Source organism: Ochotona curzoniae, unplaced genomic scaffold (assembly GCF_017591425.1).
Source record: "Ochotona curzoniae isolate NIBS_2020 unplaced genomic scaffold, NIBS_Ocur_1.0 scaffold_2453, whole genome shotgun sequence".
Taxonomy (NCBI): Eukaryota; Metazoa; Chordata; class Mammalia; order Lagomorpha; family Ochotonidae; genus Ochotona; species Ochotona curzoniae.
In genome coordinates, this window is record NW_024467094.1 from 31,019,886 (window position 1) to 31,047,711 (window position 27,826).

Below are 27,826 nucleotides of genomic sequence, written 5' to 3' on the forward strand. Positions count from 1 at the left end.
CAATGAGTATTAAGACTTCCATATATAAGATATGTGGTCTAGGAAGCTGGCAAATGAACAAGTCTGTAGGGCCCGGCATTCTGGCCTTGCTTGCACTGGGATCCCATATGGGCGCCGGTTTACGTCCAGCTGCTCCACTTCCCATCCATATCCCTGTTTGTGGCCTGGGAAAGCAGTTAAGGACTGCCCAACGCCTTGGGACTCTGCACCCAGATGGGAGACGCGGAAGAGGCTCCTGGCTTCTAGCTTCACATCAGCTTCGCTCTGGCCATTATGGCCACTTGAGTAGTGAGCCAGCAGACAGACGATCTTTCTCTGTGTCTCTCCTTTCTCTGTGTATCTGCCTTCTGATAAAAATAAAGCTTAAGGGCCCGGCGCGGTGGCGCAAGTGGTTAAAGGTCCTCGCCTTGCACGCCCGGGATCCCATATGGGCGCCGGTTCTAATCCTGGCAGCCCCGCTTCCCTTCCAGCTCCCTGCCTGTGGCCTGGGAAAGCAGTCGAGGACAGCCCAAAGCTTTGGGACCCTGCACCCACGTGGGAGACCCGGAAGAGGCTCCTGGCTTCGGATCAGCATAGTATCGGCCCGTTGCGGCTCACTTGGGGAGTGAATCATTGGACGGAAGATCTTCCTCTCTGTCTCTGCTCTCTGTATATCCACCTTTCCAATGAAAAAAATAAATAAATAAATCTTAAAAAAAAAAAAAAAGCTTAAAACAAAAAACTAAACAAATTCTCAACTAGTTGATGATTTCAGATATTCATTTTTAGTTAGAATTAGCTGTGAAAGACATTGTATCTTTCAGGTCTACAGCTTGAATTTTGACCGTGGCTTTAATTGAATGCTTTAAAGAATTTCATATTACATTTCCACTGATGTTTGCAAATATATTATTAGCATCCCTTAACATTTCAAAGCAACCAACTTGTGATACGTAAGAATTGTTCTCAACTCTTTTGAAGTGATACAAAGACTGAAAGAAGCCAGTCCGTCTTCATCCAACACTAAGTCATCACTAGTGACCTTTATGGGGGAACTTCAAGGTTGAGGGATGCAGGCCGCGTCCTGATCCTGCCAGAAGCATCACGGTGTGCCCCATGGCCGGGGCACCACATCTCCTGCATTTGTAGTGGGTGCACAACCAAGATGAGTGCAGACTCCTATCAGGATAACCCTTTCCAGTTTCTTCACTATGTCTAAATTGTGCTGTGGGTCCCTCAACTGAGACATTTCAGCCGCAGCTTCCTGGTTAGTTTCCTTTTGGGTTCCGTGGCACACAAGGAGGGGTTTGCCTCTCCTTTTGAAAGCCATGTTCTTGCCTTCTGGAATATCAGATGACTTGATTTCAGTTTTGGACATGGCCGACACATCCGCTGAAGCACTGCTGCTGGAAACAGATTGGGAGACAACATTCTTGGCAGCGTATGTGACACCCACAATAACTGTTGCCTTTACCAAATCTGAGAAACCTTTTCTAGCTTGTTGCTGTCTTTTAAAGACTTTGTATTATCTGAACCTTCATAGTGTGGATAGAGAAGTCAGGCACTTTGACATCTGCATGGGTATAATGAATAGAGGCAGGCACATTAAGACCCACGGAGATGACCAAAGGCTGGCCCAGGTCTGGCTACCCAGCAACTGTTGGCACAGAAAGGGTCGCTTCACATCCACCACAGGCACCAGTAGGCACCACGTGGCCTGTACCAGGGGTTGCAGGGTGCCTACCAACCCTCGGAATATGGCCAACAGGACTGGTGCAAATGGACCACAGTGGGCAGTACAAGCAGTTGGTTCTTGAGATGTTCTATCTGGACTTAATGGATGTCCTGTGTCCTTCTCCTGGTTCATATTTTTTTTAAGATTTATTTTTATTATTTTTTTATTGGAAAGGCAGATATACAGAGAGGAGAGACAGAGAGGAAGATCCTCCGTCCAATGATTCACTCCCCAAGTGAGCGCAACAGCCGATGCTATGCCAATCCGAAGCCAGGAGCCTCATCCGGGTCTCCCACGCGGGTGCAGGGTCCCAAAGCTTTGGGCTGTCCTCTGCTGCTTTCCCGGGCCACAGCAGGGAGCTGGAAGGGAAGCAGGGCTGCCGGGATTAGAACCGACGCCCATATGGGATCCCGGGCGTGCAAGGCGAGGACCTTAACCACTTGCGCCACCGCGCCGGGCCCCTCCTGGTTCATTTTTTCACCCCAAATTGTAGGGTTTTTTTTTTAAGATTTATTTATTTATTTTTATTGCAACGTCAGATATACAGAGAGGGAGAGAGACAGAGAGGAAGAGCCTCCATCCAGTGACTTACTCGCCAAGCAGCCGCAATAGCCAGTGCTACACCAGTCTGAAGCCAAGAGCCAGGAACTTCCTCCAGGTCTCCCAGGTGGGTGCAGGATCCCAAGGCTTTGGGCCGTTCTCGACTGCCTCCTCAGGCCTCAAGCAGGGAGCTGGTTGGGAAGCGGAGCTGCCGGGATCAGAACTGGCACCTATATGGGATCTTGGCACATGGAACGCTAGGACTTTAGCCGCTAGGCTACTGTGCAAGGCTCTTTTTAAAATTTTTGTTTGAAAGACAGCTACACAGAGGAGTGACACAGGATGGGGAGCAGGGAGAAGAGAGAAACAGAAATTGGAAGCTCATAGCTTCTTTCGGGTCTCCCATATGTTTTGTGGAGGAGCCCAAGGGCTTGGGCCATCCCTCCACTGCTTTCCCAGGACACAAGCAGGGATCTGAATGGGAAGTGGAGCAGCTTTTATGAACCAGTACCCATTTGGGATGCTAGATGGAGGATAAGTGTGCCATGCCACTGGGCCAGCCTCACATTGCGTATTTTTTTGTTTGTTTTTGTGTTTTTTTTTTAAAGATGCACTTATCTTTTTATTTTATTTTATTTTTAAAGATTTTTATTATTTTTTTTTATTGGAAAGGCAGATATACAGAGAGGAGAGACAGAGAGGAAGATCCTCCATCCGATGGCTCACTCCCCAAGTGAGCACAACAGCCGATGCTATGCCGATCCGAAGCCAGGAGCCTCTTCCGGGTCTCCCACGCAGGTGCAGGGTCCCAAAGCTTTGGGCCGTCCTCTGCTGCTTTCCCAGGCCACAGGCGGGGAGCTGGAAGGGAAGTGGGGCCGCCGGGATAGAACCGGCGCCCATATGGGATCCTGGGCGTGCAAGGCGAGCACCTTAACCACTTGCGCCACCGCGCCGGGGCCTATCTTTATTTTTTTAAAGATGTATTTATTTTTATTGAAAAGTCAGGTATATATAGAGAGGAGGAGAGACAGAGAAATATTTTCTGTCTGATGATTTATTCCCCAAGTGACCGCAATGGCTGGTGCTAAGCCGATATAAAGCCAGGAGCCAGCAACTTCCCCCAGGTCTTTCATGTGGGTGCAGGGTCCCAGGGCTTTGGGCCATCCTCAACTGCTGACCAGGCCACAGGCAGGGAGCTGGATGGGAAGTGGAGCTGCTGGAGTTAGACTAGCGCCTATATGGGATCCCGGCGTGCTCAAGGCAAGGACTCCAGCTGCTAGGCCACTGTTCCAGGCCCAGAGGTATTTATCTTTTTGGGGAGGAATTTACAGAGGGAGGGAAACACAGATTTTTTTTTTATCCACTGGTCCACTCCCCAATTGGCTGTAGTGACCAGAGCTGAGTCTATCTCAAGCCAGGAACTTCTTCCAGGTCTCCCATATGGATGCAGAGCTCAAAACTTTGGGCCACCCTCAGCTGTTCTCCCAGGCCACAAACATGGAACTTGATCAAAAGTAGAGCAGCCAGGACACAAACCGACACCCCCTCCCCTTTTTTTTTTTTGTCAATCTTTACATAATTGATTAGGTTACAGATGAGGATCTGGGCTATGGAAAGTGGGTATGACTATTGCTTCTATATTATTGCTTTTTTCCCCCTGTATCTGGGTTAAATTGCGAGATAAAGGAAGAAGCCCTACCCAGTCTCCCACTCATCCCAGGTCTCTGATGTGGAACATTCTCCAAGGGTCTTGCTCAAGTGGTTTTGATAATTCAGCAATTATGAATTGCTGCCAGTCTTGCCATTCCAAGTACAATGAAATTGCTGCAGAATGCACTGGTGACATAGTCCACCTTAGAGTCTCTGTTTGCCCAGTTTCTCTGCCAACACATGGCTGGGGTGGTTGTTCTGTCCTCTGTCCTCTGTTGTGGTACCAGGTGTCCTCTGCAGGTACCTATGGACTGCCATGTCCTCCATGTGCACCTGGATATGCTGTCCAGCCTTTGAGCCTCTGATGAGGTAGCTGGATGGAAAGTGGAGCTGCCGGGATTAGAACCGGCGCCCATATGGGATCCTGGCGTGTTCAAGGCGAGGACCTTAGCCACTAGGCCACGCCGCCAGGCCCCAAAATGTCACTTTTTAACAGTATGGAAAATAGACTGGAGATTGAGAAGGCTGTTGTCATTGAAAACAGAGTTTCGGCTAAAGCAATGAGGATGAAGGGTGAGAACAGCGATATTCAGAAAGTAAAATCTTGTAAGAGTTTGGTGACAGATATATGATAATGAGAAAAGAGGAGATTAAAAGGAACAAATTACCTGTAATTCAGCCATTCCCAGAGGTTTGTCGTCTTCTTTCCTTGTTTTTGTGTTTTAAAAAATGAAGGGAACTTTCCATATGCAAATTGATCTCTAAGTTGTTTTCCCTATGCATTAATGTATCATGAATGGCTTGTCATTGTCATTAAATGTGTTAGGACTTTAACTATACTGAAAATCATGCATGTGGAAAAATTAGCATCAGTAACAGAAAATATTGAACTATATGTAGTTCATCTTTGTCCCCCAATTTCAGAAAATGTTAATAATACCTTTCTCATTGCAAGAATCAATTGAGATAATGCAAGTAATGTACTTGGCACCATGCTTGAGGAAGCCTAGTGTTCGCCTTCAAGGTGCAGATGTGTTTAAGGGCTCTCACACAAAAAACTGTGCCTTATGTGGCTACTCAGTGCCAGTGCAGACTTCCCATGAGAAACACTTAAAGAGGAGGGAGACCTGAACCCGTCACAGAATGTAGAGCACATAGAGAGGGAGACTGGGAACGAGAATACGTGCTGCTAGTGTTATTTGGTACAAATATCCGGCTCGGTTGGAATGGAGTGGGGAACGTTCAGCCTTTTATGAATCAGGAAATCATTCAGTCTGGCTCTGTCAAGGCACCTGTGGGAGCGACTTGAAATTCAATGCATTATACTAGGCTGATTTTTAATTTAATAATTTCATATAGCCTTCAAATGATGTTTTAATTGTCCATATGGCTCTAGGTGGAAAAAAGGTTCCTTCCTCCTGGGTTAGACAGACATCTCTTGAAATCCAGTTCGCCTAAGATTATTATCCTTGATTGCTGAAGGTGGTAGCCATTGGGGTAAACTTAACATTTCCTTCTTCCTTCAGGCAAACACAGAACCGCCCAAGCTGAGTCGAGATGAGCAGCGGGGTCGAGGCGCCCTCTTACAGGACATCTGCAAAGGGACCAAACTCAAGAAGGTGACCAACATTAATGACCGGAGTGCACCCATCCTGGAAAGTGAGTCTCGGCTTTGTTTCTCAGTCAACCCCCAGGATCCCAAGGTGGACTCAGAGACTGGTTGGGCTATCACTTTTAAAATGTTTAAAATTATATTTGGGGAGAGGGGAGGCAGAGAGAGAAAAAGTAAACCGTTCATCTGCTGGTTCACTCCCCACATGCCCACAACAGCCAGGCCTGGGTCAGGCCAAAAACTCAGTCTAGTTTCTGGTGTCTCGTGTGGGTGGCAGGGACCCAGCTTCCCAAGACACCTGCTGCCTGTCAGAGTACACATCCGTAGGATGCTGGAAGTGAAAGTGGAACAGAGACTTGAACCCAGGCACCCCAGTTTTCTCTAAGTACAGCGAGAGTGACTGCTTGGTGCTGTGTTTTGTCACAGCAGTTTGACAGCATGAAGCTACAGAGCAGAGGCCCAACATGTTTCATTTTTTTAAGATTTATTTATTTATTTATTTGAGAATCAGACTTCCGTGGAAGGGAGGGAGATTTTGTGTAAGCCGATTTACTCTGCAGATAGGTGCTGTGGCCAGTGCTGGGTCAGGACAGAGCCCAGGCACTTCATCTGAGAGTCTCTCCTGGGCCCAAGTACTTGGGCTGTGTTGTGCTGCTGCTTTTCACAGGCTAGTAGTAGCGAGTTGGATAAGAAGTGGAGCAGCTGAGACTCAAACTTCTGCCCATATGGGATGCCAGCCTCACAAGCAGCACCTGTACTGGTTGTCACAATGCTGACACCAACTTTTTTTTTTTTTTTTTTTTTTTTAATTTGAAGGCAGAATTAGAGAGACAGGGAGAGATGGGAGAGAGAAGAGAGGGATCTGCTGGTTCATCCCCCAAATGGACACAATGGCCAGAGCTGAGCTGATCTAAAGCTACGAGCTTTTTCTGGGTCTCCCACATGGGTGCAGGAGACCAAGCATTTGGGTCATGGTTTGCTGCTTTCCAAGGCCATAAGCAGGGAGCTGGATTGGAAGTGGTGCCGCTAGGACATGAACCCGTGGCCATATTAGATGCCAGTGCTATAGGCAGAGGTTTAACCTGACACACCATCGCGACAGCCCCTACTTTTTTCCTTCTTAATTGTCCACAGTAGCCATGGGCAGACCAGGCTGAAACTGGGATGCAGGAACTGTGGCCCCTCTCGTGGTTAGACAGAGGAGCCTGGCTACTTGGGCCACTACCCCTGCCTCTCTGGGGCTGCAGCCGAAAAACCCAAGTTTGGAGCCAGAGTTGGTCACTGAACACAGGCACTTTGATTTGGGCTGCAGCCATCCTGACCATTACGCTAAACACCTGCCCCAAGTTAACTTTTTAAAATTGAAGGGCAAGGGCCCAGCGAGATAGCTTAGTGGTTAAATTCCTCGTCTTGAATGTGCCAGGATTCCATATGGGTGCTGGTTCTAATCCTGGCAGCTTTAGACTGGCTAAGCTCCAGCCGTTGCGGCTGCTTGGGGAGTGAACCGTGGGAAGGAAGATCTTCCTCTCTCCTCTTTGTATATCTGCCTTTCCACTAAAAATAAATACATCTTTTAAAAAAAATTGAAGGGCAAAACCAAGATGGTGTTTTTTTGTTTGTTTGTTTGTTTTTTGCAAATTAAAGCCTTGGTAAGGCAGAAGTTTCTTCTCAGGACTAACTTTGTACCACCTCAGAGCCTGTGAAGTGAAAACTGTAATGGTATGCTTCCAGAGCCAAAAGGGAGCAGCGGTGGCTATGGCGGCGGAGCAGCTGCCCTGCAGCCCATGGGAGGGCTTTTCCAAGGAGGCGTTCCGAAACTCAGACCTGTGGGAGCCAAGGATGCGTCAGGTACCTGATGGATGCTTTGGTGCATTGAGTGGGTCATTACGGTTGAGGTGGGAGGAAGGAGGAGTGGGAGCAGGGGAGGAATTTATAATCAAAAGCAAAAACTGAGGAATTCAATCAAGATGTATCCAACCTCTATTTAAAAAAAAAGGGTAAGTATAGATATGTAAGAAGAAAAGTCTGTCATTTTTGTTAACATGGATAAACCTGTAGGACTTCATACTCATAGAAATGAGCCAGACACAAACCGGTCAGCTCTGCGTGATTTCAGTTTTTCATGGGAGTGCAGACAGTTGAAGTCAGTAGAGAGTAGGATGGTGGTTGTCAGAGGCTGGGCGGCGGGGAGGCAGAGACTGGCAAGGAGAGAGACTGAAAGGGCACAGAGCTTCAGTTAGATGGGGGGATTCAAGTTTAGTGATGTAGCACAAAGCACGGGAGCAGTTGTAGTAACTGAAGGCTTGTTTGACATACATGAAATGATTTCTGGGGGCTTCCCTGGGGTCAAGGGGATAGATTTTAAATGTTTTCACCACAAAGCATGTGAAGTAACAAACATGCTAATCAGCATGATTTAAATCATTCAGTGGTATATGCATGTAATGTTATATCCCATGGATATATATAATTTTCATTTGTCAATTAGAAGTAAAATTTCTGAAATAGGGAGTAAGTGAAAATGTCTGTAACTTGTACCAGCCGTGTTTGTTAGCAGGCCATGAGCCTGAGCCCAGGTTACGGCAGAACTGTCCTTGCTGTTGTACAGCTTGCCCGAAGCAGGCTGGGTGAAGTGGAGGTGCTAAGACATGCCGAGCTCTGTTGACCCAGTGTTGTCATCTGGTGTATTTGTAGAGAATGCAGCTGGTAAGCCGGCCCTACAAGTTCCCAGTTCTCGAGCTGCTGCCCCTAGGCATCCGGGGTCTGCAGCCAGCGCGCGTCCTCAGGATGACACCGACAGCAGTCGAGCCTCGCTCCCAGAGCTGCCGCGGACGCAGAGACCCTCCTTGCCGGACCTCTCTCGGCCCACCACCACCAGCAGTACCGGCATGAAGCACAGCTCCTCCGCCCCGCCCCCACCCCCTCCAGGGCGGCGCGCCAACGCCCCCCCTACGCCTCTGCCGGTGCACAGCAACAAGGCCCCAGCCTACAACCGAGAGAAGCCCTTGCCACCGACACCTGGACAGAGGCTTCACCCTGGCCGAGAGGGCCCTCCTGCACCACCCCCTGTCAAACCACCTCCTTCCCCTGTGAACGTCAGAACGGGACCAAGCAGCCAGGCTCTGGCTCCTCCTCCGCCGCCTTACCGCCAGCCTCCCGGGGTCCCCAACGGACCCTCCAGTCCCACTAACGAGTCTGCCCCTGAGCTTCCACAGAGACACAATTCTTTGCATAGGAAGACCCCTGGGCCTGTCAGAGGCCTAGCACCTCCTCCACCCTCTGCAGCCTCCCCTTCTTTAATGAGTAACAGGCCACCTCCCCCAGCACGAGACCCACCCAGTCGGGGAGCAGGTAAGTGCTTGGAAGCCTTTTCTTACCCCTGTCATGCTCTGACTTGAGTTTAGCTTTTCTATTTAGCCTTTTCCCAAAGCACCCTTTTAGTAATTGGAGAAGATAAAAGGTTCATTCATTCACTGGTTTATTAAATGCCTTCTTGTATCAGACTCACTTGTTAGGGAAACAGCCATAAATTATAAAAGAACTTTCCTGTTCTGGGTAGCAAACATACTAGTAAAATCTGAAAATACGTAGCACGTAGTATACTTTGCAGAAGTACTGGGGTAGAGGTGCGAAATGAGACTGTTTCATTGGGAGGCAAAGCAGAAACTGAGCTGCTGAGAGCTGGAGGCAGGAGCCTGAGTGGGCAGTGGAACCAGGCTCTGGGATGTGTGCGGTGTAGACGTTTACCTACCAGCCCAAACCCCACTCTGGAAATGATAGTTTAAAGTGCTGTTGGTGCTGCGGGATAGCATCAGGAAGGGGCTTAATCTTCTGGTGACAACTAGTTATTTGAAAAGAGTGGTGAGTAACGGAAGTAGTTATCCGGCGGAATAGCTACAGGCAGTAGGAGTGCAGAAAGCAGTGACTGTGAGTGAGGAGTTTGTTGGTTTTTTTGAAAGAGTTACAGAGATGCCGAGTTGGAGAGATCTTCTATCCACTGATTCACTCCCCCAGAAGGCCACGATAGCCAGGGCAGGACAAGACCAAAGCCAGGAGCTGGAACTATATCAGACTTTCCCACTGGGGTGGCAGAAGCTAGGCATTTGGGACATCTACTGTTTTATCTCGAGCCATTTACAGGGTGCTGGATTAGAAGTGGAACAGCCAGGACTTGAACTGGAACCCTCAGGGATGCTGGCATTTCAGACAGAGGCTTAACCTACTGTGCCACCGTAGTGGCCACCAAAGGGATGAGTATCCTTGACACATCTTAGAAGTAGCAAGGAGACCACAATGGTGGCAATGCTAAGACTAAGGGGAAGAATGGGACCCAGCACAGTAGCCTAGCTGCTAAAATCCTCGTCTTACACGTGCCGAGATCCCATGTGGGCGCTGGTGCTAATCCCAGTGACCCCCCCTCTACTCATCCAGCTCCCTATTTGTGGCTTGGGAAAGCAGTCGAAGCTGACCCAAAGCCTTGGGACACTGCGTGGGAGATGCAGAAGAGGCTCCTGGTTCCTGGCTTCAGATGTACTCATCTACAGTGATTGCAGCCACTTGGGGAGTGAATCATCAGATGGAAGATCTAACTCTCTGTCTCCTCTGTATATCTGACTATCCAATAAAAGTAAAAAAATTTTTAAGGTTTATTTATTTTTATTACAAAGTCAGATACACATAGAGGAGGAGGAGAGACAGAGGTGGTTAAGACCACACCAGTTTGGTAGAAGATAGATGTTCAATTTTGGACAAGTTAAATATGACTTGCCATTAGACATTCAAGAGGAGAAAATGAGTTGGTGATTGGCTGTCAAACTCAAGTCTAGGGGAAATGTGTGAGCTAGAGGTAAATATGAATGGAGTTTTAAAAACCTCATGGTGGATAAGATCACTTAGGAAGAAAACAGGCTTGGGCCTCCCTCACTGGAGCCCAGTGAGATGAAGCTCACCCAGCAGAGGGCGCCAAGGAAAGCCTAGAGACAGGAAGGGAGCAGCCAAAGCTAGAGTGATGGCCGGACCGCCAGGCCGACCCAGGGTTCTGTGGTGTGCAGTGCTGCAGGTGGCTCAGGTGAGGGGAAGGCCGAGTACTCACTGGTCTTAGCACCAAGAGACACTAGGGTCACTTCAGTGGCGTGGTGAAGGGTGAGGCTGAACGCTTTATAGGAGTGGGTTCAAGAATGCAGGAATAAAGTGGGGTTGGAGATGGCAATATAGAAATCTCAGGAGTTTATTGTGACACATGGGCAGTAAAGCGTGTATGTAAATGAAGTGGTTGCTGGGTGGCAGGTAGGATCGATGATTGAGGCCTTTGATTCGTTTTCTGCCTTCCACATGGAGAGATGTGTTTGTATGCTGATGAAGTGAGTAACCTGAGGTACAGAGAGGAAAAATTAGTCAAGAGAAAGGACCAGATTTCTGATGTCTTTGAGGAAGCACAAGGAGATGGAATATGAGCCTGTGGTAAGGGGTGGCCTTCCATAGGAGCACAGGTAGTTGAAGAGCGGGGGAGGCAGAACGTGAAGGGGTCCAAGTAAGGAGCTGAGTAGATATGCTGGCAGGAGCGTGGGCAAAGCTTCTAATTTACTTCTACATCTCTGGAATAGAAAGCAAGAACCTCAGCTGTGACCCAGGTGAGGGAAGGAGAGAAAAAATGGAAGACATGAAATGGTCATCTGGAGTATAGGAGAGAGAATAGATTAGGGAAAGCCAGCCGGCCCACAAGAGGCCTACGGGAGGTTCTGTCTGGGCCATATGCTTGAAGCAGGCTGCATCCACGTGCTGTATGTGTAGCTGTGCATTTGCTGGTGTCAAGTTAAAGGGTAAGGTTGCAGATAAGCAGGACTGGCATCTTCGAGGCATGTTGTGGGAATGGAAGGGATAACATAATTGAAATTTTAGGGGGCGGGATTGGACCATATTGGACTTTGAACTACACCTTCCACAAGTGGCTTTTAAGATTTTATTTTAAGTAGGGTTCCATGGTGTAATGGTGAGCACTCTGGATTTTAAAGTTAAATCTATGGGGCTGTGTGCCATGGCATAGCAGGCTTGGCCTCCACCTGTGGTTCAAATCTAAGCTGATCCACTTCCAATTAGCAACTCCCTGCTAATGGCTTGGAAACAGCAGAGGATGGCCCAAGTCCTTTGGCCTTTGCACCTGTCTGGATGTGCCTTGGAAGAGGCTCCTGGCTACCAGCTTTGGCTCATTCGAGCTCTCCATTGCTGCCATCTTATGAGTGAACCAGTGGATGGAAGATCCCTTTTTTTCTCTGTAACTCTGCCTTTCAAATAAAAATTAAATCTTATTAAAAAGATGTAGTCTCTGCAGATAGAGAATTATGAAATTGTATCACTAGCCTGTGGTGCTACTTAGTTGGAGACATAGAAATGTTACCCCTAGGAGCTGGTAGCACAGCATTAGGTAATGAAACCAATGTTGTGGCAACTCAGATTGAACCATGGACACAGCAGTACCATTATCCCATATGGATACCGGTTTAGATCCTGGCTGCCTTGCTTGCTTTTTTTTTTATTTTTTCTTTTTTTTAAGATTTATTTGGTTTTATTGGAAAGACAGATATACAGAGAGAAGGAGAGACAGCGAGGAAGATCTTCCGTCTGATGATTCACTCTCCAAGTGACCACAAAGACTGGTGATGCTCTGATCTGAAGCCAGGAGCCAGGAGCTTCTCCCAGGTCTCCCACACAGGTGCAGGGTCCCAAGACTTTGGGCTGTCCTCAGTGTTTTCCCAGGCCACAAGCAGGGAGCTGGATGGGAAGCTAGCACTGCTTTGGTGGCCCGTCCTCAGGGAGGAGCCCGGGAAGCCAGGCAGGTTGCTCCTTGTGAGCTGTTTGGCCTGTCCAGATTGGCATTGTCTCATGGTGTCAGTCTGAACCTCGTTAACCCTGTCTTACCTCTCTGGCTGAAGGAGTAAACACAGACTCTCAGAGCCTAAGAAAGCTGTTTTAGGAAATACTTTCAGAGTGACCTGAAAGAGCTTTCATTTGGGTAGGTTTGGAATGAAAAATGGCACAGAGATCTGTCAAACGGTATTCATGAGATTTTTCTTCGGTCATTGCCCTAGCCATACTTTGAGATCTTAATAAGAGGGTGTCTTAGAGGAAATAAAACTTAACACATTTGGGCCCAGCATGGTGGCCTAGTGACTAAAGTCCTCGCCTTGAACATGCTGGGATCTCATGGGATCCCATATGGATGCTGGTTCTAATCCTGGCGGCCCTGCTTCACATAAGCTCCCTGCTTATTGCCTGGGAAGGCAGTCAAGGACAGCCCAAAGCCTTGGGATCTTGCACCCATGTAGGAGACCCGGAAGAGCTCCTGCCTCCTGGCTTTGGATTGGCTCAGCACTGGTTGTTGCGGTCATTTGGGGAATCAGCAGGCAGAAGATCTTCCTCTCTCTTCTGTCTGTATATCTCACTTTGCAATAAAAAAGTAAATCTTTAAAAAAAAACCCACATATTTATTGGGCCTGCTTGTTTAGGCCATGATTATGTGCATAAATATATCTCATTACTGTACTACAGCAAGCAATTCAGGAGGAATAATACTGTGTTATTAGAACTGCTGTCTACTGAGGAGTTTTCCCATACACTATTTTGGTAACATGTTACATATGACTTAGGTACCAAAGACACACTTCTGAATCACTGGGTTGCAAATATGGTTGGGGAGATAAGATGTGTAATATTTGGAATAGTTAAGAAAAGCTAGTGTATGTTTTGGGGTGGTAGCTGGCATTGTGGCAGTGGTTGAATTGCTACTTGCTTCCGGAAAGCAATGAATACCTGGGTCCCTGCTGCCCCTGGGAGACTCAACTGGAGTTCAGGCTCCTGACTTTAGTTCCGTTCCAGCATTGGAATTATGCGAGGAATGAACCCTCAGATATGAGGTGTGTGTGTGTGTGTGTCTGTCTGTCTGCCTGTCTGCACTCTGCTTTTAAATGAATAAAGTGTGGTCTGTTTGTATTGGATCTGTGACCCTGGACAGATTATTCAAATCCCAGTCTTCTCATTTGTGAGTGGGGATAATACATCATGCTTTATAGGGATGGAGTAAGAATTTTAAAGATTTCATAAATAGGAAATGCCTGGAACATTTTGGGTACCCAGTGAATTATAGCAGCTATTAATCGTCAGTTAATGGGAAGCACAGGAGTGATACAACTCAAGTACAATATAACCTAATTAATGGTGTTGCCATTTCTTTTGATGTTGCTTCCATAGTTTATAAGGAAGTATGCCCACATGGACCACTGATTGGAACAGGAGGAGGTAGATGAGGCAATTGCTTCCAATTTTTTTTTTCCTAGTGGAAGTGGGGTGAGGTGGGTGGGGAGACAGAGAAGGAGAGAAGGCCACTCCCAGCAGCCAAACCACATGAGGACCTAGGGATGGGGAACAGGCACTGATGTCATCCTAGGATCCCCAATGCAGAGAATGTTCCAAGGATAATACTTAACTGGTTTCAGCAGTTCCAAGACACTGCTGGTTTTGTTGCTCCAAGGTTGAGGAGCTCTTTCCAAACTCCATTGGCTGACATGGTCCATCTTCAGTACACTCTCCCAGATACTTGCTGCCAAAACTTGGCCGGGAGAGTTGTCCAATTTTTTCTGCCCTCCATCCTCTTGACGTTGTAGTAGTAGTTTTCTGTAGGCCTCAGTCAACTGGCTGTCATGTATGGTGACGGTTTTTTTTGTCTTTTATATTTGCATTTGATTCTTGAAAATAGCAAAAAGAGTCAGACGTGTGTGTGAATATTTTTGTGGTAGGATGACCTCAGAAATAAAATTTGGTCATTATGTCACATTATATGTGGTCATTTCTGGTAAACTGCATTTAGAGGCACTTCCAAAAGAGTGTTCGTGGTTTTTTGGAGGAATGAGATTTTCACTAGAGACAGGTAACTTCCCAAGGTGAATTTGTTATGCATACATTTTAAAAATAGCCTATTATGTACCATGCCAGGATAAGTGACATGGCCTGTAGATGCTGTAGGAGACAAAGGGAGCAGGGGTGGCCCTCAGAATAGTCGGGGTGAGTGCTTGGGAAGAGCCGTAAGAAGCTGGGACATGAATTGAGCCTTTTAGGAAAGGTAGGATTCGCTGATAAGTAAAGGGGGATTCTGAGTGTTTCGAGGGGAGTCACAGAAAGTATACAGTTTATTTGATTTATTCCACATTTATTGAGGACCTGCTGTGTGCAGTACACTTGACTGAACTGTAGAAACTCGTGAAGGAGCTGCTCTGCCATTAAGGAGGACATAGTGTGCTGGAAGATGAGCCAACAAGCCCTGGGCATGCTGCAGAGACAGAGCTGCACACAGACTGGCACACACGCAGGATGGGGCCACCTGCAGCCGAGGCGTGTAGGAAGAGGAGGTGCTGAGGTCAGATGCACTGACAGAGTAGATTATCATGTAAGCAGCCGATATGAAACTTGACAATACAGGAGAGGAAAAGCCCTTGAACGATTTTGAGGAAGTAGTTTATGGAGATTAATAAGGTGGCATGCAGGATGGAGTGGACTGGTAAGACATTAGAAGCCAGAACATTTGGAAGTAAAACAGCCAAATACGAAAGATCTTGGAAGGATTATAGAGGAAGGCATGGGAACAGCAGGGAAAAATATCAATAATAAATGGAGTTCTTAATTGGAAAATGAGAAAATATTATACATCGGCTGTGAACTTTGGTATCTGGAAGAATAGTGATGCTGTTTAAGAATGAGGGAAAGGGGCCCCAATGTGGTAGCCTAGTGGTTAAAGCCCTCGCCTTGCATTTGGGTGCTGGTTCGTGTCCTGGCAGCTCCACTTCCCATCCAGTTCCCTACTTGTGATCTGGGAAAGCAGTAGAAGACAGCCCAAAGCCTTGGGACCCTACACCCACGTGGAGACCCAGAAGAGCCTTCTGGCTCCTAGCTTCGGATCAGCACAGCTCCAGCCATTGAGGTCACCTGGGGAGTGAATCATTGGACGGAAGATCTTCCTCTCCGTCTCGCCTTTCTGTATATCTGACTTTGCAATAAGAATAAATAAATCTTTAAGAAAAAAAAGAAAGTTACAGAGAGGAGCGATAATAGAGAAGTCATCTAATGGCTTACCCACCGAGTGACTGCAATGGCCGGAGCGGGACCAGACTAAAATCGGGACCCAGAAGCTTCCTGCAGGTCTTCCACATGGGTGCAGGAACCCAAGGACTTGAGCCATTCTCCCCTGCTTTTTCAGTTCATGTCAGGGGAGCTGAATTAGAAGTAGAATAACTGGGACACGAACCAGCACCCACATGGGATGCTGGCACCACAGATGGAGGCTTAGTCTACTATTCCACCTTGCTGGCCTATGCATGTGATATTTTAGCTTGCTACCCACAGAGGCTCATGAAGCCTGAGTTTTGGAAGGCACCAAGATGCTCTCATCTGATGTCTGTCAAAGCCCCATATTTCTTACCATTTCCATTTTGGAACCTAATTACTTGGGATTTTAATTGCAGCTCCCCCACCTCCCCCACCCATGATCCGAAATGGTGCCAGGGACGCTCCACCTCCTCCCCCACCGTACCGAATGCATGGGTCAGAACCCCTGAGCCGAGGAAAGCCCCCACCTCCGCCGTCAAGGACACCAGCTGGGCCACCCCCTCCTCCGCCACCACCTCTGAGGAATGGCCACAGAGATTCTATCACCACTGTCCGGTCTTTCTTGGGTAAGTAGCTGGCTCTTTCACTCCCGTCGGGAGCTCACTAGCTCTAGTGCCTTGGCTGCCGCCTCGTGGATAGTGTGCAGTGGGAATGGTCGATGGAGTCCCCTTGTTGAGGGCAGTGCTCCCAGCCCCACCCTCACACGTGCTGCAGTTGTGGAATGCTTTTCCTTGTGTGCAGTCCAGCCGTGGTTACTTTGGAAGATGAGCGCAGGTCTTCCTATGCAGTGTGTTTCTCGTAATCAAAAGCCATTCCCTGAAGTCATTCTGTAAAACAACTAGATTGAAGATTTAGAGTAGATGAATTTTTCCTGGATTTTAGATACTGAGGCTCCTGCTGAAGAGCTTCTGTAGTTCACCAGGCCTGGGATGAAGCCCCGTGGGAGGTGATCCGGAGGATGTTGCTGTTGCCCTGCCGAGGACTCCTGGATAGATTGTGTGGGCCCTTGCTGTCGTAGCACTCCGGAGACCTTAATGGGCCCTCTCCGCCTTTTTGTAAGATTTACTTATTAATGGGCCCAGTGCAGTAGTCTAGCAGTTAAAGTCTTCACCTTGCACGTGCTGGGAACTCATGGACTCTGATTCTAATCCCGGCAGCCCCACTACCCATCCAGCTCCCTGCTTTTGGCCTGGCAAAGCAGTAGAGGACCGCCTAAAGCCTTGGGACCCTGCACTCACATAGGAGACCTGAAAGAGACTCCAGGCTCCTGGCTTTGGACTGGCGCAGCTCTGGCCATTGCAGCTCTTTGCAGAGTGAATCATCAAACGAAAGATCTTCCTCTCTGTCTCTCCTTCTCTCTGTATATCTGCCTTTCCAATAAATCTTTTTTTAAGAATTTCTTTTAAAATGTATTGATCTTTTTAAAGGATCTATTTATTTTTATTCATTTTAAAATATTTTTATTTTTATATTTTAATATATTTTATATTTTAACACTTTTAATATTTATTTATTTATTTCAAGATTTATTTATTTACTTAAGCAGGACTGCAGGGATTAGAACTGGCACCCATATGGGATCCCGGTTCGTTCAAGGTGAGGATTTTAGGTGCTTGGCTACCGCACTGGACCCTTAAGATTTACTTTGTTTTTGTTCAGTAGGTTGAGTTATAAAGAGAGAGAGATCAATCTTCCATTCTTCCATCCACTGATTCACCATCCAAATGCCCACAATAGCCAGAGCTTAGCAGAGCTAAAACCAGGAGCCTGTAGCTTCCTCCATGTCTCATTGTGGTGTAGGAGCCCACGGTTTTAGCATCTGCTGCTTCTCCCAGGTCGTTAGCAGGGAGCTGGTTTGGAAGTGGAGCAGCCGGGTCTTAAACCGGTGCCCATGTGGGATGCTGGTAGCACATGTAGAAAGTTAGGCTGCTGTGCTATGCCACCAATCCCCAATAGGCTCTCATTACATTTCAGTCTGCTCATCTTGGGTGGAACAGGGTTTTTCCTGTGATTGTATGTTCTTATTGTAGAAACCTTAGAAATGTGATCAGACTACAAGCTAGAGGAAATTTGGGCCGCCTTGTGGAGGGATCCTAGAAAGTTGGAGTGGGACCATGAAATGGCTGAGCCAACTGAGTTGCACAGCTGAATGAGGTTTCCTAGGCTGAAGGGGACTGCCCAGATCTCTCAGGTGAATATGCCTACTTCAGTTCATTACTATCAGCTTGTAGTGTCAGTTGAGTTGGTTTCCCAGAATCAGCTCAAAAGACTTGTAAATGTAAAGACCCTTGGAGCACAACTTCTGTGAAGCACACAGGGAGCCGTGCCAAGGAAGCTGGTGTGGGGGGCAAGGCCAGCCCCCAGCACATCAGAAGAAAGGCCGACTGTCATACAGGGTTACACGTGGTCCAAAGTCTGTGGGAGCACAAGGCATGTAACAGGAATTAATGTTCTGTTCTTTTCCCAGATGATTTTGAGTCAAAATATTCCTTCCATCCAGTAGAGGATTTTCCTGCTCCAGAAGAATATAAACACTTCCAGAGAATATACCCCAGCAAGACAAACCGAGGTAAGAAGAGTAGAGAAAGTTTAATGCAAATTCACCTTATCTGTCGGAAAGGCCAAAGAGACAGTTCTTCCTTCTGCAGATTTCCTTCCCAAATGCCCGCAGTAGCTGGGCTGGCTCAGCCTCAGGTTAGGATTCCTAGAGATCAGTTCAGTCTCCCGTTTGGGTTTCAGGGACCCAATTCCTTGACTATTACTTGTTGCTTCCCAAAGTGTGCATTAGCTGGAAGTTGGAATTGGGACATCTCCCAAGTGGTTTGTTTTTGGTTCTTCTTTTTTTTTTTTTTAAGATTTATTTATTTGCAATGCAAAGTAAAAGAGGAAGGGACAGAGAGAGAGATCCTCCATCTGCTGTTTCATTCCCCAAATGCCTGCAACAGCCAGAGCTGGGCCAGGTTGCAGCTAAGAGCCAGGAATGCCATCCTTGTGTGTCATGTTTATGTGATGTCAGGGCCTCAAGTCCTTGGGCTGTTGGTGTTGTCGCCCTCCCCGAGGCATGTTAGCAGGAACCTTGAGAAGTTGGAAGTAGCTGAAAGTTGAACTGGTACTCAGATAAGGGATATGGCTAACCCGAGCAGTGGCTTAGCCCAGCGTGCAGAACCTGTTTCATTTTCTTAACTTATTTGTAATGATAGAGGAAGAGGCCAGAGATAGGTCTTTGATGTACTGGTTCATTCTCCAAATGGCTGCAGTAGCCAGGACTGGGCCAGGCAGAAACCAGGAGCCAGACTCTTCAGCTGGCCTTCCCGTGTGTGCGGCAGGGACTCAAAAGTACATGAAACGTCAGCTGCTGCTTCCCAGGTGTATGAGCAGGGATCACTGTTAGAAGAGGAGTATCCGGGATTTGAACCGGCACTCCACCGTAGGATGCAGGCATCCCAAGCAATGGGATAACCTGATGACCCCTAGATGATAGCCCTCCTTTTAAAAATTTATTTGAAAGCAGTTTGGGGCCTGACTTGGTAGCCTAGCTGCTAAGGTTCTTGCTTTAAATGCACCGGGATCCCATATATTTGTCGCCAATTCTAATCCTGGCAACCCTGCTTCCCATCCAACTCCCTGCTTATGGTCTGGGAAAGCAGTCGAGGATGTTTGAAGACATTGGAACCCAGCACCCCTGTGGGATATCAGGAAGAGGCTTCTGGCTCCTGGTCAGCTCAGCACTGGTTTTTGCAGTCATGTGGGGAGTGAATCCATGGACGGAAGATCTTCCTCTTTGTCTCGCCTCTTCTCTCTATATCTGACTTTCCAATAAAAATATAAATAAATCTTTTTAAAAAAAAAAAGAAGAAGAAGAAGAAAGCAGAGTTTGAGGCTGGCATTGTGGCATGACAAGTAAAAACACTTCCTACAATGCCAACATCCCAGGTAGGTAGGTGCTAGGTTGAGTCCCAGCTATTCCACTTTTTTTTTGTTTTGTTTTTAATCTGAAAAGCAGATTTACAGAGAGAGAAGGAAATGCAAAGTAAAACCTTGCATCTGCTGATTTACTTCCCAAATGGCCACAACAGCTATGGCTGGGCCCGGCCAAAACCAGGAGCCAGCAAGTCTGGGTGTGCCAATGGGTGTCAGGAACCCACGAATTTGAGCCATCTTCCTGTGCCTTTCTAAGCCCTGTATTAGCAGGGAGTTGGGTCAGAGGTGGAACTGCTTGGACTCAGACTTGCTCATTGGAATGCTGTTGTCACAGGCAGTTGTTTAACTTGCTGTGCCACAACACTCATCTTCCCCACTCCTTCATCTTCTTTAAAACTATATAAAAAAAAAAGCTAGATTTCTTTTTAATGTACGTATTTATTTACAAAATAGCATAGTGCTCCCAACTGCTGGTTCACTTCCCAAATGCCCACAACAATGGCATCTGAAAGCAGGAACCATGAAGTTAGTTAATCTGAGTCACATGTGGGTGCAGGAATCCAGTCACCTGAGCCGTTCTGCTGCCGTCCAGGATCAGAGTTAGCAAGAAGTCAGAGCAGGAGGAGTGGGTGACGGGTGTGGAATCCAGGTATTCCAAGGGAGTCTTTGCCAGAAGGTTACATGCAAGTCAGGTCCTCACCCCAAGACCCCGTATGTAAAGCCTAACTGCAAGAGCCTGCCTGTCCAGAGACTGGTGAGTAATGTGTCTGTGTGCTGTTGATTCTGTGTTTCAGCTGCCCGTGGAGCTCCCCCTCTGCCACCCGTTCTCAGGTGAAGCCTGGCTTAACTCCTGTTCTCAGGAAAAGGATGGACCTTGGCCACTTCTCAGATGGTCCCTTCCGTTTCCCCGAATCCTGCATGAGAACTCCTAACGTTGTTACTTCAGTGCAGCCGACCCTTAGACTCGAAGCATCCTCACAGCTCACCTCCATCTATGCATCTCACCTCTGGACTCGGTGATCGGACTCTTTATATTGCAGTAGGGTCTCAGGCCCTGCGGCCGTCCCTCCCCTAGCCAGCTTTGCTAGGCAGACGAGGAAGATGCTTCTGTGTCTCCTACTCTCCTCCTGGGGAAAGGTGCCTTGTTGTGATGAGCTGATTTGTTGGTGCAGGGTGGGGAACGGCAGCCCTACCTCCTGTGCCTGCTGTGGAGAAGCTTGTATTATATGTATTTCATCATTTTGCAGGCTGACATGGCAAGGACTTTTGCGGAAGAGGGACAATTTTTGTGCAAGAGGGAAGCAATTTTCAGAGAAGTGATCTGTTTTAAAAGTCAGGTTTGGAGAATGGGCAAGGAAATGGGTCTGCTTTATTTTTAGGGGTATTTTGGTTTTATACTCACTCTGTTCTCCCTTCACCTGCCATGGATACTTTGGATGTAAACACTAAATACTAATCAGTTAAACTAAGCATGTAACGAAAAGAAAGGGTGAAAGAAATTGAGGATCAGTTTATTGCTGGTTGGGTCCTCTGCAGCAGAGGGACCAGGAGCCACTTCTGTCTCTGGGACTCTGCCCCATTTCCTCAGGGGGCTAGTCTGAGGGGTAGTCTTCCTCTGTTCCCAGCTTGAGAGGCAACCCATCCTCTCAAGAAAAAAGTCACTGCTAGTCAGGGTCGTCATTCATTAACAAATCCCAGAAAACCTGTTGAGAGAAAGATAATGTCTGGGACTGTACCTTGGCTTTGACCTTAGCTTTGAGTCATCCTGTCTCCTCTGACCATCCCTGAAGTGGTCAGTGAGTGCTTTAGGCCCTGGAGAATGTTCTGCAGTGACAGAAAAGATGAAGTATCTCATGGAAGGGGCAGACTTGAAGAGGGGTGGCTGTAAAGGATTCTGTGGTCTGCTCATGCTGACTCTCAGAACCCATCTCACTGGGCAGGCTCCTCCTGCTCCTTTCTCTACTACCTTTGCCTTCCCAAAACTGAATGGGTTAACCCAGCAAGTAGAGAAGGGTGTGGAAGTGAGTACAAGCTTAGGGGATATTCAGAGATTTTTTTTTTTTTTCTGCACAAAGACACCATTGAGGTGTGCCTCAGTCCATTAGATCTTCTTGGCTGCCAGCAGTGTGTCATTTCTTTGTCTTCTAGGTCCTGGCTTAATTAGAGAGCACAGAGAAAATGGAGGTTCTCCCTGGGGTTGGACAGTGGAACAAGGACTTAGTTTTCTCCAATAGCAGGGTGGGGTTCCTGCACCCACATCTAAGGTGGTTTGGTTTGCTACAGCTGTTGCCACCTTCCAAGGCTGCTCAGAGCCTGGTACGAGAGCCAGGAGACCATGACTATTGGAAAGGCTTGGAGAAATAAGTTTAAAATTTTAACCAGATGCACCGCAGGCTAAATGGGGACTTTTCTGATCTGTTGAGTCACAGGATAAGGATCTGTGCGTGGGGTCAGGTGCATCCCAGGTCTTCCCAGTGCTAGGTGAGGGAGCCCAGCTTGGTTTATTTGTATGGGATCTGCTATCCTTTGCATCCCTTGGACCACATTGATTCTGACACAGTCCATGATTAGGTCTCTCACCAAGCATTTCCTAATGGTTCTTTTTTTCATATCCGTTAGCAGTTACCTCTTAGAAGTATCCCCATCATTCCGAAGTGAATAGAGTGGAGAAGAGGGCCGCTGGTGGAGGGCAGAGGTAGAGTTCCAGGGTTGATGCTGCTGCTGGGCTCCAGGGTACATGCTGACACGTTACTGAACTTTGACTGTGAAGTCTTCCCATTTATTTTTGAAATGGGAGTGAATGCCTTTTTGTACAATGTTATCAAAGTGTCTTTTCCCTTTTCTCAAACATAGAACATCAAAATAAGCATCGCAAGTAAAGCCAAACCCCAGCTTTTTTATTGGGGCTGCTACTTTCCTCCCAGTGACCTGCTGCCCCTCAGGCTCCCCAACAGTTGGACTGTCACATGGGTATTGATTGTATTTTCGCTGTCTAGGCCTCATGAGAAAAGGTCCATGTTTAGATCTGGTCGGTGGGTTTTCTTTTTCAGTGCATGTTAATGACACAGCATTTGTTTAAATGTCTTTGCCTTTTATGTTGTTTGGTTCACTGTTAATAGCAGGTTTATTATCGTGTATAGTTCCTATTGACAATGGAAATGTGATCCTCACAGTTACTGGCTTATTTTGTATGTTGTAAAAAGAAGCTTGTAATATAGGTTTAAGGTGGGCTGGCTACAAGAGCACTAAAACTTCTCACCTTTTAAACTGCTCTGATTATCTGCTTGTGGGAATGTTGTCTCTTCAGTGGAAGACTGGGTGGTCTCATGTTGAGGCTGTTGCCCAGTCCTGTTAACTCCCTGTCCCCTCAGAAGGAAGAGACGTTGCCCAGTGAAGCATTTGGAAACTGTATTAAAAAGCCCCTGTGTGGGCTTGATTTTGTGATTTTTTTTTTCCTAGTCGAAAAAACTCAACTCTTATTTCTTGCTGCCCTGTCTGGGAAGTAGGGCAGTGGCCCCCGGGTCTTTAAATGAGCTAGCTGCCCCTTTTTCCGTTCTTGTCTGGTCAGCAAACCTGGACCAAAGCACTTTGATATTCCAGGTGTGTTTTTTCTCTGTGGTGGGAACTTGCTTCAGCTGCAATGCCCATTCCCTTCCACAACCTAGACCAGCAGAGAAAGAGCCTCAGACTGCCCCAGCCAATGGATGTGAGGCTACTGTCTCTGGGAATTCCTCCTATCCCTCCCGACTGGCAAAGGCCAGGAGACCAGTCACTGGCCTTCACAAGGAGGGAATCCTCTCACCCTGTAGCTTTCCCATTTGAAACCCAGATTTACCTCCTGGGGAGGGGTGAGGAAGAAATTGTAAATAGATTTACTACAGAGAAACTCAGGGTTGGGGTGTGTTTTAATTCTCCTGATCACTTGAAATAATCTGTAAGTCGAGTGTTTATGCAAGTGGGGGAGCAGTGGGACTCCAGGAGCCTTCCCTTCTGCAAAGTTCTAGGGATGGAGTACGGGGCTAACGTACTGACACTGCGCTGTCTGTCCTTCGGGAAACCCAACCTGCAATCAGCTGCAAATTCCAGCTGTAGTCTTTCTTTCCCTATTGAACCTCAGTCCCTGCCTACCTGGTTGAGGTGGCCTTCTGTTAAATCAGCCTACTTTAGGGAATGGGAGGGGAGAAAGGAGGCCCATTACAACTCTGCCTTCAAGACTCATCTCTTAGGAACAATGAAATGAAAGCTATAATCACCTTCAGAACCACACACCAAAAGATTAAGAAAAAAAGAATTTGTTTAACTGAAGGAAGGGTTTGGTTCCATTCAGCTCCACGTTCATCGTGCCTTTACTTGTGTTATATTTTTGTGCTTTCTTCCTCTCCCTGTTTGAATTAAAATCTTCCTTGATAATGACTGTTTTCATCTTCTACTCTTGTCTCTGACCACCCGGTGAGCTCCTTCTCTGTCTTCAGCCTCATTCCCCTGACAGCAGAGGGACCATGCTGGCTTTCCCCGTGTCTAACCCTTGTCCTCTCCTACTGACCAACAGGCGTGTCACAGGCAACACTGAATAAAGCCTGGCGTGTGTGCGTGCGTGCGTGTGTCCATCCATCTGCATGTGGATCAGTTGCTTTTAAAAGATAATTTATTGTATGATTTATTTTGGAGTTAATAGTTCTGATTAAAAGTATTCTTCCCAAATGGCATTGCTATTATCCCCCCCTCTCCCAAAATGTAATCTGGTCTCAGGTTGGAACCCTTGGTACATTTCTTCTGAATGTCGTGCAGTTTAATTAAACCTTGCTTACAAACGAAAACACTAACAAACTTGAAGACTGTGTACTCTTGTCTGGAATACCGCTTCCAGTGATGCCACAGACGGGGAGAAAATGTGTGGCTCATGGTCCCACCTGCAGCTTCCCAGGGGTTTTTCCTTCCCTTTCTTGCCACTTTGAAACCATCACAGTTAAGTCACATGCTTACCAGGAGAGTCTGACGTCGTCATTCTGTATTTGCCACCATCACTCCCCTTTGCCCCATGATTTCAGGGAGCCCTGGAGGCCTCATGGCCTTGTGTCCTTTCTCCTGCATTCCTTACAATTCTTTCTGTGTTGTGTGGCAGGTGCTCAAGTTAAATGGAAGCAAAGGTAGGGGCAGGATATACAGTCTAGTATATCTGCATGTGGGTGTGGGCTGTTTTTCTTTACTGTCTTTTAAGCTGAACTCTTAGCTGGTTTTCATGAACTTTGACTATGTGTAAATATTCAACCACTTTCTGCTGACCGTGGCCAGCTGATACAATAACCACTATGGCTTAATAAGCTTAACTTGTACTTTCGTCACTAGCAAAGGTCTTGAAATTATTTCCCATACTGAATCATAATGGGTGTGTGTATGAATCATGCACATAATTTAGATATAAAAACCTGTGAGGGTGACAGAGGGTAAAAAAGGGCTCCTTTTATTTTCATTCATACTTACCAGATTGGCTGAATTCTTGATTTTTTTTTTGACTCACCATTGTTAGTATGATTAATAAACTACCTATTTATTGGTTTGATTGTTCATCCTGACTTTAAGTAGCCTGCAAATGAAGCAAAGCTGAATGACTTTCAGATTTCTAGCACTTTGATTCCTTTCGTCCTGCATCTTATTGGGTTGCTATTGCTCAAGTGAGAGGAGGTCGGACAGGTCCTTCCACTGTGATTTGATGCTTCCTCTGTGATACTCTATGCACTAGAAGGTGATAAGGGCACTAATTTGCTCGCTCTAATTATTACTGAGACACAGCTGTTTACAATATTTCACAACTCAATCCAGCTATGCAACTCACTGGGAAGAAGCTGCCTGTCTTTTACCTCATGGTATTCTCCTTACAGGCTAAAAACAAACACTGGGGCAGGTGTTGCAGTGTTGCAAGTTAAGATGACCCTTGGGGTTCCTGTATTGAGGTGCCTCCCAGAGTCCTGACTACTATGTTTTCAATTGAGGTTCTTGCTAAGATATCTGGAAGGCAGCTGATGGCCCAATGACCTGAGATTCCTGCACCCCACATGGGAGATCCAAATGGAGTTCCTGGTACAGCCTGTGCTGTTGGAGCCATCTAGAAAATGAACCAGTTGGGCCCAGTGCGATGGCGCAGTGGTTAAGGTCCTCGCCTTGCACGCCCAGGATCCCATATGGGCGCCAGTTCTGATCCCAGCGGCCCCGTTTCCCATCCAGCTCCCCGCCTGTGGCCCGGGAAAGCAGCAGAGGACGGCCCAAAGCTTTGGGACCCTGCACCCGCGTGGGAGACCCGGAAGAGGCTCCTGGCTTCAGATTGGCTCCGCTCCAGCCATTGCGGCCGCCTGGGGAGTGAATCATCGGACGGAAGTTCTTCCTCTCTGTCTCTCCTCTCTGTATATCTGCCTTTCCAATAAAGATAAAATAAATCTTTAAAAAAAAAAAAAAAGAAAAAATGAACCAGTTAATGAAAGGTGTTTCTTGCCGTTTTTGCAATAAATTCATCTTTTTAAAAAGTGACGGGGAGGATGGGTATCCTAACTTCAGTATCCTAACCATCAGAGAACAGCTTTCCCTGAGTCTGTACCTTTTACACAGAACTCATCCACTCGTAGGTTTAGGGGGGGTGAGACTGGAAGGATTACATGTGCACTAGATGTCCACAAAAAGACTTTATGAACTGGGTGGATGTCTACTTGGCAGAAATACGCTTTCCACGCCTTGATTCAGAAAGCAGTTTATTGTTTGACTTTAACCCTGAAATGAAGAGCAAGACATGATTGTTGTCTGCAAGCAGCTCATCAAATGGCTCTCAGGACAGCTGTGAGTACAAATGTGCGTAGTGCATCAGAAGGCTCTCTTTGGGATGGTGACTGGTGTCCTATATAGGAAACATCAGAAACAAAGCACTGAAGTGGCAGTATGGTGGTGTACACATCCTGTCACTGCAGCGTCACTGGTGGGATGGGAAAGCTTCCAGGGACCACATTCTGTGGTCAGCAGTCATTTGCTTTTGCAGGGATTTCTGGATCAGGGCTACATCTCCTAGTATTTTCATAGCATCAGATATGCATGGTAAGTATTTTTTTGTTGTTGTTTATAATTCTTTTATGATACAGTTCCATAGGCCTTGGGATTTCCCTTACTCCCACCTCAAGTCCCCCCCCCCCACTGAGTTCCCCTATATTATTACTACAGTATAGTTCTTCATAAACAGTCATATGTCCATCATTGCGGGCATGGACAATGGCAGGGAGTCCAACATCCTATTGTCAAGATACAGTTAACAGTTGCATTGGGAATCCATCTTTGATCTAGAAGTAGAGATGCCTAGTGCATTGTATCCTCACGTCTGGACATGATAGTGTCCATTAGTTACCATACATCCTATTAAATGAAAAGCCACAAGTCAAAATAACAGGAAGAAAAATAGAAACTTACAATGCCATGAAGTTCTCAAGAGATTTTGGTAGTTCAGCAGTCCCACCACTCGATTCCACCACTCAAATTGCGATGAAATCTCTCCAGAATCTGCTGGCTGCTATGGTCCACCTTGGAGTCTCCGTCTGCCCATATATTCACTGCCAATGCTTGCTTGGAGTAGTTGATCAATTTGTTTTGTCCTTCGTTCCTCCACCATGGTACCAGGCATCCTCTGAAGGCTCCAATGTACTGCCCTATCCTCCATGTGCATTTGGATATGCATGATAAGTATTTCTCCACTTTCCTCCATCACTGAGTCCTCTTGTTCATTACCTGCCAACCCTTAAATGCTGGCTGACCATACATGACCATTTCAAATCTGTCAAGAGCAATTTTTAGGGGCCCACATGGTAAAATTAGGATCAGTAAAGGATACTTCCTGGTTTCTGCTGTCCTAATAAAAACCGGTTGGGGTGGGGGGAGAGGCGGGGCAGCTTTGTGGCACAGTGTGTGAAATGTGGCAGTGCCTGCGATGCTGCATCCCATATAAGCACTGATTCAAGATTTGGCTGGCATGCTTCCAACACAGCGTCCTGCTTAAATGTGAAAGCAGTGGGAGATGACCCAAGACATGGGAGACCTGTCTGTTGAAGCCATTTGGGAAATGAACCAGCAGATGGAAGATGGATCTGTCACCTGCTCTGCCTTACAAATCTTTTTAACAGCCTTTTCTGGGCCCAGCGTGATAGCCTAGGAGCTAAAGTCCTCACCTTGCATGCATCGGGTTCCCATATGTGCACTGGTTCGTGTCC

General features: G+C 47.0%; 1 protein-coding gene and 1 pseudogene across 2 annotated transcripts in view; one reads left to right on the plus strand and one right to left on the minus strand.

The window, feature by feature from the left end:
* WIPF2 (WAS/WASL interacting protein family member 2) overlaps nucleotides 1-24,412 on the plus strand; it is a 46,210-nt gene extending 21,798 nt beyond the window's left edge. For both annotated transcript variants that reach the window (XM_041000220.1, XM_041000221.1), the window contains 6 exons: nucleotides 5,431-5,563; nucleotides 7,248-7,364; nucleotides 8,211-8,867; nucleotides 16,025-16,234; nucleotides 18,136-18,237; nucleotides 20,384-24,412. In XM_041000220.1, the coding sequence (XP_040856154.1) occupies nucleotides 5,431-5,563; nucleotides 7,248-7,364; nucleotides 8,211-8,867; nucleotides 16,025-16,234; nucleotides 18,136-18,237; nucleotides 20,384-20,424 (1,260 nt within the window). In that variant the 3' untranslated portion in view covers nucleotides 20,425-24,412. The remainder of the gene's footprint in view (nucleotides 1-5,430; nucleotides 5,564-7,247; nucleotides 7,365-8,210; nucleotides 8,868-16,024; nucleotides 16,235-18,135; nucleotides 18,238-20,383) is intronic.
* On the minus strand, nucleotides 902-1,846 carry LOC121169927 (annotated as a pseudogene).
* Nucleotides 24,413-27,826: the final 3,414 nt, after the last annotated feature.